This window comes from Canis lupus, chromosome 27 (genome assembly GCF_011100685.1).
Source record: "Canis lupus familiaris isolate Mischka breed German Shepherd chromosome 27, alternate assembly UU_Cfam_GSD_1.0, whole genome shotgun sequence".
Classification (NCBI taxonomy): Eukaryota; Metazoa; Chordata; class Mammalia; order Carnivora; family Canidae; genus Canis; species Canis lupus.
In genome coordinates this window covers 8,397,012-8,410,743 of record NC_049248.1, presented here as the reverse complement: position 1 = coordinate 8,410,743, position 13,732 = coordinate 8,397,012, and the positions used below count along the sequence as shown (strand labels likewise).

The following is a 13,732-nucleotide window of genomic DNA, read 5'->3' as shown; positions in this document are numbered from 1 at the left end:
TAAATATATATGGAGCTACATTCAGTGCACCACTTGATATCACTGTATAAAGAAGTAAATTAAAAGGGACAAGAAAAAAATCCAGCACTACATTCTACAGAGCAAAAGATAATTGCCATACCCAAGTAATTTTTTTATGACAGGCAAATGAAACTTACTTTTTGTAGGAGCAAAAATGATCATAAGAGGCTAAGTTATGCTTTTGTTCTTCTTTTGTTCTGTATACATGACAAGCTTTGGAAACTATTGTGAAGTAGAAAACTATATTCAGTGGTAACAGACTGGGGAAAACAGAAGTATGACTCAGTTACTTAGGGAAGTGAAAAATTCTATCTGCCAGAAGTAATTTGATATCATGCACATTTGATATCATGCACATTTAATGACATAAACTGGTGGAGGACATAGGCAGACAACTGAAGAGTCAGAAAAGGAAAAATTTCATTTTAAGGTAATATACACCTCATTTTAGTGTCTGAGTATCTTACTAAGTTTTAACTGTCAAGAAAGCTGCAAAGAAAATTAATGAGATAAGTTTCTTGAGGCTAAAATTGCAGTAATTTAGTGAGACAAACCTAAACTATGCAATTGATGTAAAAGGCTCTGAGTGCTCGATTAAGATTTAGAAATCAATTTAGAATCATTGGTGGCCTTCTAAATGGGTCCCTAAGCACAAAACGCAATACTAGAAAACCATAAGCTATTTACAGAACTATACCATATTTAGTGTAGAAAATCATCCAAAAGTTACCAAAGAGTTACTAGCAATTGACATATTGTGCCTATTTTTAAAACCATTATCATAGAATAAAGGGAGGGAGGGAGTCCTGTGAATCTTCAGAGAGAAGATGTGAAACTACTAACTCTGTATTTCACCCCAGAGTTCATGTCTCTCAGACTGATTGATGAAACCAGCAGAGACATCTGTGCAGGGCGTCTTGAAGTTTTTTACAATGGAGCTTGGGGCAGCGTTGGCAAGAGTAATATGTCTGCAACCACTGTGGAGGTGGTATGCAGGCAACTGGGTTGTGCAGACAAGGGGAGCATCAACCCTGCATCTTCAGACAAGCCCATGTCCAGGCACATGTGGGTGGACAATGTCCAGTGTCCAAAAGGACCTGACACCTTATGGCAGTGCCCATCTTCTCCATGGAAACAGAGAGTGGCCAGTTCTTCAGAGGAGACCTGGATCACATGTGCCAGTGAGTATCTGGTGGCCTGTATGAGAATTCCATGTTGTAATTCCATTATCATCTTCTGATCTCATTAAGTAGGAATGAATAACCTCTGCCACCTATTCTACCCAGATGATGTAATTAGTTTCATTTAATTTGGCTTATAGATATTCAGGATCACGGATTAGTTGTCCAAGAAGCATTGCACTCTCCATGGCCTTCTTGAAAGGTTTATTCAATTGTTTTCTCTGAGAACAAATGAGGAGCAAAAGATATATAATTCAGTATTTGGCTATTAAACCTTACCTTACCTTTCCCACTTTTCTTTTAAATATTATCTTGCTTTACCAATATAAGAAGGGAAGCAGTTAAAAAAAAATCAATCCTGAAGTATTTCACCCTTCTCCATCTTCTTACCCTTGAAGAGGTTTTTTATGTACCTGACAATCTCCTAAACCTTTTTCTCTTTGAGAAAAATTAATATCATAGAGTGTTAACCTTATTCCACATTTCCTAAATCACACTAATGTTATTGTGTCCAGGATGAAATACATCCAGTTTGCCAAAAGGACATATACTTTCATAAAGGATAAATGTTGTTAAAATATATTCTCAAGTACACATTAAATAAGCAAAGTATTAAAATAGAGATTCAAGAAAAATTTCCAATCTCTCATTCCCTCTGTGAGCTTTTAGAAGTTTTTATTCTTCAGAAATGATCTAGGTGTCTGTGATTTTTTCAGACAAGATAAGACTTCAAGAAGGAACCTCTAATTGTTCTGGACGTGTGGAGCTCTGGCACGGAGGTTCCTGGGGGACAGTGTGCGATGACTCCTGGGACCTTGAAGATGCACAAGTGGTGTGTCGACAGCTGGGCTGTGGCCCAGCATTAGAAGCACTAAAAGAGGCAGCATTTGGTCAGGGGACTGGGCCTATATGGCTCAATGACGTGAAGTGCAAAGGGAATGAGTCTTCCTTGTGGGATTGTCCTGCTAGACCCTGGGGGCACAGTGACTGTGGCCACAAGGAAGATGCTGCTGTGAGGTGCTCAGGTGAGTGCCGGGAGCCTGGAGTGAGCTGGCATCTCTGGCAGCAAAAAAAGGGTGGGAAGTGACATGCAATGTGTAAAGACTGGACACATGTGCACAGGGATCTGGTGGGGAGAGAATGATGATTTTCCAATCTGAAGGAATTGGAAATGAGAACAACAATGAGAACATCTGTTGTTACACCTTGGCCTTCACCAAGGGAAAGCACATAACTTCTATGCATGTCCAAACAGAAGGCATAAAGACAAGGGGATCCTCATTTTAGGTGGGAAGGAGTAGTTGACCTGGTTGAGAGGCACCAAAGGCTCATATAAAAAAATAGAAATATTTGTTCTACACATTACTCCCCAAATTGAGTCTCCTTCTCTTTTCTCCTACAGAAATTGCAATGGCCCAAAGATCATCAAATCCTAGAGGTATATCATGCGATTTATGACCACGGGTCCAATTGTCTGTATTATTTACAATCCTTTTTGTTAAGAGACTTTGGGTTAGAGGTCATCCTGAGGATTGGGAAACTTACTTCAGCCATCCTATATCAAAGAGAGGGGTGGGACCAGGGACCTCAGTCTGTTAGCTAAGACATCATCTCCTGTGATACTTACTTGCACTTAGGTCACTCATCCCTTGTTGCATTGGGGATCTTTGGTGTCATTCTTCTGGCCTTTCTCATCGCTCTCCTCTTGTGGACTCAAAGGCGAAGACAGCAACAGCGGCTTACAGGTCTGAGCCAAGTTATGGTCTATCTAATGTCTCTATGGGATAAGAAGGTTCTTGGGATAAAATACATATTATCTCACTGCATATACATATAAAACACAAATGTACACATATTAGACTCAAGAATCAAACAGCCAAAAGGATGGGACCTAGAAGAGGTTTAAAAAGTTTCTCCAAAAGAGGAAACAAGATTTCAGAGGAGAAAGGGGTTTGGGTTGGTTGAGGATTCTTGTATTCTATCTGTGTATTACTTGGGACACCATAGAATTGATAGTTTAGAATGAATATGCTTATATGGTTTAGGAGGAATCCTTTATTGCCCAAATATTTATCTGCTCCAACTATATACTTAGTACTCATTTAACTGTTCTGTTAAACGATGTACTGGGCTATGAAGATACAGACATTGATAGTCAAATGTTTCAGTCTTTGTGGAATTTCTAGTGGAAGAGATATATATGCAAACAAATAAAGTGCCATGTTGTATTGCATGTTAATATGTATAAGGAGCAAAAGTGGAATAGAGAAGGCAGTAATTAATGGGGGAGCAGAGGGAGAATTGGAGGCTTTTAGGAGGCTTTTGAGACATTTTGAAAATCAAGTTCAAAAAACTCAATTAGGTGCATTACAGGGAAAGAGAAAAACATGTACAAATCTAGTGAAGCTTCAAGGATGGTGCATGTGTCATTTTGAGGGGAAGTAAAGGTTGAGTTCAAGGAGAGAAGCTACTTATAAGGTTGCAGAAGGAGGGGGGAGCAAAGTATGAAGTCACATACCCCATAGTAAGATTAATAGTCAAAGAGTATTATGTTGGGGGTGGGTAAAATAGTCAAGCTGTTTTTTTTTTGAAAGTTCTATTTGATGACAGGATTGTGAAGGGTTGAAGGAAGACCACATTATTGGCAAGGTAGAATTTTGAAATAGTTGACATGAAAATGGAAAGGACTTGATAATGAGCATGGAGAAGAGAGAATGGATAGATTTCAGAGAGATTTATTTTTTAAAGCTCCAATGAATTAGAGAAGACTGCCACTTGCTCAGGGGGTGAAACTAGGGTGTAATACGATGGCAATAGGGGAGGTTTCACCTTACCCTACTGCACTTGAGTTTGTGGCATTATAAGGGAAAAGCTTGGTAGTAGAAAGGATGGAAACAAGACGAGGGCGTGGATCAAGATGGAGTATGTTTGCATTGTTGGGTAAAAGCACTAGGAGGGAGGATAAGTTTTATTATGATCTGCTGATCCCTAACCTAAGACCTCTGTTGTCAGTTTCCTTGAGAGGAGAGAATTCTGTCCACCAAATTCAATACCGGGAAATGAATTCTTCCCTGAAAGCAGATGATCTGGACGTGCTGACTTCCTCAGGTCTGTGGGTTCTTTGAGGGTCTTACAGCCCTAGGGTTCAGACCAGCAGCTACAGTTGCAGCTGAGGCATTCTATTTTAGCAGTGGAAAGAAATCTCAAACATGTAATTGGAAACATGCTGCATATAGGGAAGAAAGGCAGGAATGAATTACAAGTGACTCTTAGAGAACATAAAAACTGCAGTCGTACAATCTGGCCTACAGGTTTGTGATTATTACTGGTGGAGGTACAAGAACCAGGCAAGTAGAATACTATGACTTGGACCTCATTTTACTGAAACAAATTAATCTAAAAGGTTTCACTTTTTCACATCTCTTTCCCAATTCTTTCCATTCTTATGTCCTGCCTATTTTCCTTTCTCTAACTTGATATTTATGAATATTTTCCTCTAAAAATCTAAAAATTTAACCTTCCTACATGTTTATCCCATAGAAGCCGTCACTATTTCCCATTATGTCATTCTGCTTTCTTTGTGCTCCAATTTCTGTTTAGCACCAATGCACTGATTCTGCCTCTGTGTAGACTAATTCTGCTGAGTTGGAAGAAATAGTCCAATACCCACTTGCTTCATGAAGGCTCAACACTTTCTCAGTATTCCTTACCTTCTAAAAATGCCTGCCTCACTTCTTCAATCCCAGAGGCTTGCTATTTGCTGCAACTATGTCAGGAAAACATATTTAAGGCATGGAAAAGGCTTCCTATGCCCCATAAATCACACTTGTTTGCCTTCCTAATTGTGGGCAATGCATTTCAATGTTCAAAGAGGTTCTAAGGCCCTTGAGGGGAGGTCTGATTTATTTCCCAGTAATTATTTTCTTCCTTTCAGAATATCCCAATGAGTCAGATGATTTTAATGATGCTGGGCTAATTTCTGTGTCTAAATCTCTTCCTATTTCTGGATGAAAAGAAGACCATTTTGAGGTACACTGAAAAGGAAGATGAGAATTCTAACCCAGGGAGGTGAGTGAGGAGAATTTATTTATGTTGTTCAAAACAGGTGCATTTTTTTGAAAATTGAGACCTCCTCTAGTATTAGAACAAAAAGAAAGAATGTGTATACACATACTTTCATACATTTGTATATATATTTATGTATGTATGTATATCCATATTCAGAATAGATAACAGCTCTTTATAAATGTGACTGTTATCCAACTCTTAGTTATATATTATTATTTTTAAAGATTTATTTACTTGAGACAGAGAGAGAGAGTGAGGGGAGAGGCAGAGGGAGAGAGAGGGAGAGAATCCCAAGCAGATTCCCAGCTGAGCATGGAGCCTGACTCAGGGCTCAATCCCACAACCCTGAGATCATGACCTGAGCTGAAATCAAGAGTCAGATGCACAACCAACTGTGCCATCCAGGCACCTCAACTCTTATTTATATATTCTAAGCAATAACAATGGTACATCATGGAGCTAAGGAGAAACTGGGTACATTAACATGAATAAATCTTTTCAAGATATTATAATGGTCATTTTGGGAAAAAGAAAAGACATATCAACACTTGTATAATTCATGTTATGGTAAAGGTAGTACAAGATAGAAAGTTTTCCTGAGAAATTGGAGGAGATTCTGAAGATGTGATATTCAAGGTAAATAAACATCAAATGATTGAAAGGTAGACAATTTTAGTGCAAGGACATAGCATGTACAAAGTATGGAAGCATAGAAAAGAACCACATCGTTGGGAAATAGTAAGGAGTTTTTCATTCAAAAATATGTATTGAGCTGCTGTGCCTGGCTGCCTCAGTTGGTAGAGTGTGCAGCTTTTGCTCTCAAGGTTGTAAATTTGGGCCCCACACTGGGTGTAGATAGATATTAGTTAAAAATAAAAATCTTTAAAAATATGTATTGAACATATTTATGGTGACAAGTGGTGTTCTGAGCACCGAAGGTTCATAAATAAAAGATACTATTGACAAAGACATGATTGTTTAATGTAAATCTCAAAGAAAGGAAGTGGTGAGAATCTAAGCTGAAAAGGCAAGCTGCATAGAGCCTTATAATGAATGGCCTTGTCTGCTATATATTCACATTCATATTTTATTTTAGGGACTGTTAGGGAGGGAGGCAATGGGCTTTGAAAAATTAAGCTGGGGCAAGACACAATCAGATTTACATTTCATAATTTGCTCTCATGCAGAAAGTAAAACAGAAGAAAATAGTGAATAGGTAAGAAATTTGTTAAGTTATACATCAAAAAGAAAAGATGGTGAAATGAGGTAGTGGATATAGTTTCTATTTTAAAAAGAAACAATTTGGGAGGACTGTATAGTTAGAAATGATATTTACCAAAGTATGGGTTTTTTTGTGGAAATAGGAAATAGAAATTGAGACACAGGATTAAAGCTGGGACTCTTAAAAGTATATAAATGTAAAGTATTAAATCATATATATACACATACACACATATAAGGTAATAAATTCTATATAGCTTGAAAATGATAAATATACACATGTATCAACATACATATATATGCATCTATCTATCTATATATCTAGATATCTATATATATCTTAACAATTGTTAAAAAATAGCCTCTGCTGGAGGGTATTATGCTGAGTGAAGTAAGTCAGTCAGAGAAGGACAAACATTATATGTTCTCATTCATTTGGGGAATATAAATAATAGTGAAAGGGAATATAAGGGAAGGGAGAAGAAATGTGTGGGAAATATCAGAAAGGGAGACAGAACGTAAAGACTGCTAACTCTGGGAAACGAACTAGGGGTGGTAGAAGGGGAGGAGGGCGGGGGGTGGGAGTGAATGGGTGACGGGCACTGGGGGTTATTCTGTATGTTAGTAAATTGAACACCAATAAAAAAAAATAGCCTCTGATGGATCATCACTGGTCAAAGCTATGAAAAGACAGTCCACACAGAATAAATTTCAAATGACAAATAGATATTTATAAATGCTCAAATTCACCAGTATATTCAGGCGATTCAAATTACAATTAACACTGAGATGTCACTTTATGTAAATCAGAGCACCAAAAATTTAAAACAGCACCAATATTTATTGCTGGTAGAAATACAGAGAAAATCATAATTTGAAACATTGCTAATTGGAAGTGGGAAGTGTGGTAGCCTTTGCAGAAAGCCATCTGGAAACAACTATGAAACATTTTTAAAATGCTCCGCAGATCCTTTCATGCAAAATTCTACCCCTGAGAGTTTCTTCCATACAGATTAAGCCACTAGTATGTAAGAACTTATATATAATGATTTCTTTTTATAGCATTGTTAATAATGGCAAAAGGCTGGAAACGGCATGAATGGCAGTGGCTAAAAAATTATGGTATGGCCAACTGAAGAAGGAAAAACAATCCACAAAAATGCAGTATCATTCCATTATATTCCATTATATCAAATATAATTAAATGTTTACACCTATAAGATTATATGTGTATATATGTATATAGGAACATTAAAAATTGAACAGCTTTGTAGATTAGGACTACAAATGACTTTTGATTTATAACCTTGAACATATGAATATTATTCTATAATGAATAAGGATTAAACTACTTTTTCCTTAAAGAGAAATCACTGCTGAATCACTGCTTCAGAATCACATGGGGATACTTTTAAAAAATGGTACTTTGGGCTGTCAACATAGTTCTATGAAATAGAAATAACTCTTATGCATGCTGAAGTTTGCAAAGCATTGCATTTAAGTTTTCTGTTCAGGGATGTAGTATGCTTTATAATACATGTGAGTGTGTGTGTGCGTGTGTGTGTGTGTGTGTGTGTTGTAATATAACATATTATATTACAATGTAATTCTTCTGTGCAAGTATGTGTAAAGAGGAAAATAACAGTTTTTCTATTTATGGTTTCTCTTCAGCCTTTAAGATCCCTTGATGAAAACCCGAACTACGGAATGGAGCAAGAATCCACCTCATTCACTGAAGATTACAATACAATCCTTTGTCTCCCAGTATCCCAAAGACTGCTGCTGAATTTATAAAAATTAAATTGGTGAATGTGACTATTAAAAGTTGTTTATAAGACTTTCAAGGGGAATAAATAAAAAGGAATATTGCTGATTTGAATTTGCCTTAACATCTTGCTCTTTTTATTTTTTAAGATTTTATTTATTTATTCATAGAGACAGAGAGAGAGAGAGAGAGAGGCAGAGACACCGGCAGAGGGAGAAGCAGGCTCCATGCAGGAAGCCTGATGTGGGACTCGATCCCTGGTCTCCGGGATCACGCCCTGGGCTGACAGGCGGCGCTAAACCGCTGAGTCACCCGGGCTGCCCCAACATTTTGCTCTTGATTTATGAATCTCTGAGTAGGTTTTCTGACTTTTTTAAGGCTTTCATAAATATAACATGATGCCTTTTCATTTGACAGTGTTTCCATCTGCATATATGTTTTCTATTTTGCTTCAAGCAATAATTTTCTTCTTATTACCAAAACAAATTTGTTTTTCCTTAGTTTTTTTTAAGAAAGTGACAGTTAATGATTATTGAAAGGTTAATAATATTTGTTACCTCTACAAGGCATGAATCTCATTGGTTCTTAATTGTTTTTTGTTATTGTAATTCTGGTCACTGACAAAATATGCACAGCAACACCTGGTAAAGGTACAAAGACTCAATGAGTCACTTCCTTGTTCCTTAGGACATTGTAACTAAAACTGAAATGAATGTGTAAATTACGTCTTTTCTATATAAATGTAAGTTATAATGAAAATTCATGTTTTACTAAAAATCATATATCCATATTACGTATTAGCATAGAAGATAACTTTTTTAAAAATTATTTATTTATTTATTTATTTATTTATTTGAGAGAGAGAGAGAGCAAGAGAGAGAGGGAGGAGGGGGAGAGGATAAAGAAGATTTCCCTAACAGGGGAGACTGACACGGGGCTTCATCCAGAGACTTCTGGATCATGACCTGAGCCAAAAGCAGACACTCAACTGACTGAGCCATCCAACCTTCCCAGAAGATAATATTTAAAGAAAGGACATAACAATTCAACATTAAGCTCAGAGTCTTTTGTTAAATATCCCAGTGTTAGATGCAAATTGATTGGTAGCCTTTTCTCAGTATTCTGATATTGCCTACACTCTTTTCTGGCATTCAGGACTTCAAAGCTACTATATTGTGGAACCATGAAATTTGGCTCACTTGCCATTATTTCCTTCCTCTTTTCAATAACACATTAATATATATATGTATTTACTTCACAAATATATATTACCTGACTTGTAATTAGGGGAATAGTTTATGGCATATAATTGAGTATTTAATGTGCAATACCTGACAAATAGTAGGTGCTTAGTAAGTATTGTTGAATAAAAGCATGAATGATTAAATGATTTAATATATTTACATCAAATATATGTCTGGAATTTACCATAATAAATAATTATATATAATAGGTATCAAATTATAGGATACACTTATAGGAAACCCACCTATATAATAATTAACATAAATATTTATGTGCATACTTTACAATAATATATAATATGAATAGAATTTCTACCTATATTTAGATTTATTTAATCAAAATTATGTATGAGACATTAATTGTTAAAATACTTTGTTATTAATACACAAATGGGGGGGGTAAATGAAAATTATGATGGTACTTCCAGAATTTTCACAATTTTTTGAGAGAAATTATTATATGCATATATTAATAGTAATGCACCCTCCCCTTTCTGTTGCTCAACATGTCCCCTGGATGGTGAAATTCTACTCCATGTAATAATAGTTAACGTGTGTTAACACCAGAAACTACTTTAAATGTTTTACATGAGTTTACAACTAAATCCTCACAGTAATTTGTGAGTTTAATACCCATTTTAGATTTGGAAAAACTGAAGGACACAGTAGTTAAATAACTTGCCCAAAACATGCAACTAGTAAGTGACAACGCTGAAATCTGAGGCTGGATACTCTGGTTCTAGAGGCCATGCTTTTAACCATGGTATGGTATATGCCAACTTTTGAAGTGAAATTCAGTTTTCATGGGGTGAAGACATTTCCAAACTTCATTCTTTTATACCCATTCAAGTGTAATTTGTGATGCTGTTACTATTTGTAGAGAACCTGTTTGCTCTGATGAAATAGGCCAAGAGTAGAGTATGGGCCACATCCACAGAAAAAAGGACCAAATCTGTATTAGCAAAATTGTCCTTTCAACTTTTGCCTATGTTTCTCTGTCCCAAGTCTAACTTTCTCAAGATGCTCAAATGCTCTCATTTTTCATGTCGGTATTACTCGGCCACTTAAATCACTTGGTTAAAAAATAATGTTCTCTGAATTTTAAAAGCAGCAAGAGAAAAGAAAGCAGTTATATACAACAGAAACCCCATAAGTCTATCAGCTGATTTTCAGTACAAACTTTGCAGGCCAGAAAGGAGTGGCATGATATATTCAAAGTACTGAAAGGAAAACATCTATAGCCAAAAATACCACATCCAGCGAGGTTATCATTCAGAATAGAAGGAGAGATAAAGAGTTTCCCAGACAAATAAAAGCTAAAGGAATTCATCACCACTAATCTAGCCCTACATTTCTTGTAAAAAAATCTAAAGGGGATCCTTTAGGTGGTAAAGAAAGACCACAAGTAGTAGGAAGAAAATCAGGAAGCACAAAAGTAGTAAAAAAAATTTAAGTATACCTATAAAAGTCAGTGAAGAGATTCACAAAATAAAACGATGTAAAAAGTATGGCATCACATACCTAAAACATGGTGGGGAGAGGAGTAAAAATGACCATCAACTAAACATAGACTGCATGATGCAGAAGATGTTATATACAAACTGGATAGTAACCACAAATCAAAACCAGTAATAGGGGAGTCCCTGGGTGGCTCAGTGGTGTAGCATCTATCTTTGGCCCAGGGCATGATCCTGGAGTCCCAGGATGGAGTCCCTGCATGGAGCCTGCTTCTCCCTCTGCCTGTGTCTCTGACCCCCCCCGCCCCCCCCTCCCCCGCTCTCCGTGTCTTTCATGAATAAATAAATAAAATCTTTTAAAAAGCCAGTAATAGATATGCAAAAAATAAATAGAAAGGAATTCAAATCTATCACTAAAGAAAACTAGCAAACCATGAGAGAAGAGAGCAGGAGAAACAGAGAACTTCAAAAACAACCACAAAACAAGTAACAAATGACAGTAAGTACATACCTATCAATAATTAGTTTGAACACAATGGACAAAATGCTCCAATCAAAAGACGTAGAGTGATGAAATGGATTTAAAAAAAAAAATCTATATCCTGCCTATGCCAGACTCATTTCAGACCTAAAGACCTAAAAACACAGGCAGATTGAAAGTGACAGGATGGAAAAGCATTTATCATGCAAATGGAAATGAAAAGAAAGCTGGGGTAGGAATACTTATATTGAACAAAACAGTCTTTAAAACACTTAACAAGAGACAAAGAGGGACAGGAAGATATAACAATTGTAAATATTTATGCTCGACATGAGAGCACTGAAATAATAAAGCAGCTAATAACAAGCATAGAGGAAGTAATTGATAGTAATACAATAATAGTAGGGGATTTTGTTAATGAAAATGTCTGTTAATGAGTAGATCATCCAAACAGAAAATCAACAAGTAAATAGCGGCTTTGAATAACACATTGGACCAAATGGATCTAACAGTTATCTTCAGAACATTTTATCTCCAAAACAGCAGAATAATATTCTTTTCAAGTGTACATGGAACATTCTCTAGAATAGATCATGTATTAGGCCACAAAACAAGTCTCAACAAGTTCAAAAAGTTGAAGTCATATTATGCATATTTTTCTGGCCACCATGCCATGCATGGAACTAGTAATAAACCACAAGAAAAAAAATCTGAAAAAGAACACAAATACATGGAGGTTTACAACATGCCATTAAACAAAGAGTGGATAAACCAAGAAATCAAAGAGAAAAATTTTAAAAGTACATGGAGATAAATAAAAATGAAAATACAACAGTTTAAAATCTTTGGGGTATAGCAAAAGCTGTTTGAAAAGGAAAATTTATGGCAGTACAACCTTACTTCAAGAAGCAAGAAAAATCACAAATAAAAAACCTAACTTTATACTTAGAAAAAGGACTAACCAGTAGAAGAAAGAAAATAATAAAGATCAGAGCGGAAAGAATGAAATGGAAACTTTAAAAAATAAATAAGAATGGAACAGGGGCAGCCCCGATGGTGCAGTGGTTTAGTGCCACCTGCAGCCCGGGGCCTGATCCTGGAGACCCGGGATTGAGTCCCACGTGGAGCTCCCTGCATGGAGCTTCCTTCTCCCTCTGCCTGTGTCTCTGCCTCTCTCTCTCTGAATAAATAAATGAAAACTCTTAAAGAAGAAAGGAGAAGAAAGAAGAAGAAGAAGAAGAAGAAGAAGAAGAAGAAGAAGAAGAAGAAGAAGAGAGAATGGAACAGATCAATGAAACCTGGTTCTTTGAAAAAATCAACAAAATTGATAAACTTTTAGCCAGACTCATCCTTACACACACACACACACACACACACACACACAGAGGACTCAATAAAATCAGAACTGAAAGGGAAGAAATAATGACTGATGCCACAGAAATACAAAATATTATGAGATTATGAAAAATTATATTCCAACCAACTGCACAACTTAGAAGAAATGGACCAATTCCTAAAAACATATAACCTACCAAAACTAATCAAGAAGAAATAAAAAATTTGAACAGACCAATTGCCAGCAATTACACTGAATCAGTAATCAAAAAAACTCCCAACAAACAAAAGTCCAGGGCCATATACTTTCACAGGTGAATTTTACCAAATGTTTAAAGAAGAGTTAATACCTATCCTTCTAAAACTTTTCCAAAAAATAGAAGATAAAGGAAAATTTCCAAAATCATTCTTTGAGGCTAGCAGTATTCTGACATCAAAGCCATGTAAAGAAATCACACACACACACACACACACACACACACACACACATACAACTACAGGCCAATATCTGATGAACATAGATGCAAAAATCCTCAAAAAAACTAGCAAGATGGTGGAAGAGTAGGGGTCCTCAACTCAACTGGCCCCACCAACTTACCTAGATAACTTTCAAAACATCCTGAACACTTTACAAATTCGACCTGAGATTTAAAGGGAGAACAGCCAGAACACTACAGAAGAAGGGTTTTCACTTCTAGTAAGAATCAACTAAGGTGAAATTTACTTAGGTCGTGGTTGATATTCTTGACTCAGCCCACTCTTACAGTCCATCTGTACTGAACAAAATGACTAAAAGGAAGAATTCACCACAAAAGAAAGAAGCAGAAACAGTACTCTCTGCCACAGAGTTACAGAATATGGATTACAATTCGATGTCAGAAAGCCAATTCAGAAGCACAAATATATGGTGGCTCTGGAAAGAAAGCATAAAGGATTCTACAGACTTCATGACTGCAGAA

General features: G+C 36.3%; 1 protein-coding gene and 1 long non-coding RNA gene across 3 annotated transcripts in view; one reads left to right on the top strand and one right to left on the bottom strand.

The window, feature by feature from the left end:
* CD163 (CD163 molecule) overlaps positions 1-8,206 on the top strand; it is a 30,632-nt gene extending 22,426 nt beyond the window's left edge. The window contains 7 exon segments of one of the 2 annotated variants that reach the window (NM_001313793.1): positions 882-1,202; positions 1,919-2,227; positions 2,605-2,640; positions 2,840-2,947; positions 4,215-4,310; positions 5,218-5,270; positions 8,163-8,206. In NM_001313793.1, the coding sequence (NP_001300722.1) occupies positions 882-1,202; positions 1,919-2,227; positions 2,605-2,640; positions 2,840-2,947; positions 4,215-4,310; positions 5,218-5,240 (893 nt within the window). In that variant the 3' untranslated portion in view covers positions 5,241-5,270; positions 8,163-8,206. 2 annotated transcript variants of the gene reach the window in all.
* The window catches only part of LOC100684512, a 61,637-nt gene continuing 48,606 nt past the window's right edge, over positions 702-13,732 (bottom strand). The window contains exons 3-4 of the long non-coding RNA XR_005379813.1: positions 2,830-2,979; positions 702-1,423 (exon numbers count right to left, since the gene is read on the bottom strand). This is a non-coding gene — a long non-coding RNA (uncharacterized LOC100684512). The remainder of the gene's footprint in view (positions 1,424-2,829; positions 2,980-13,732) is intronic.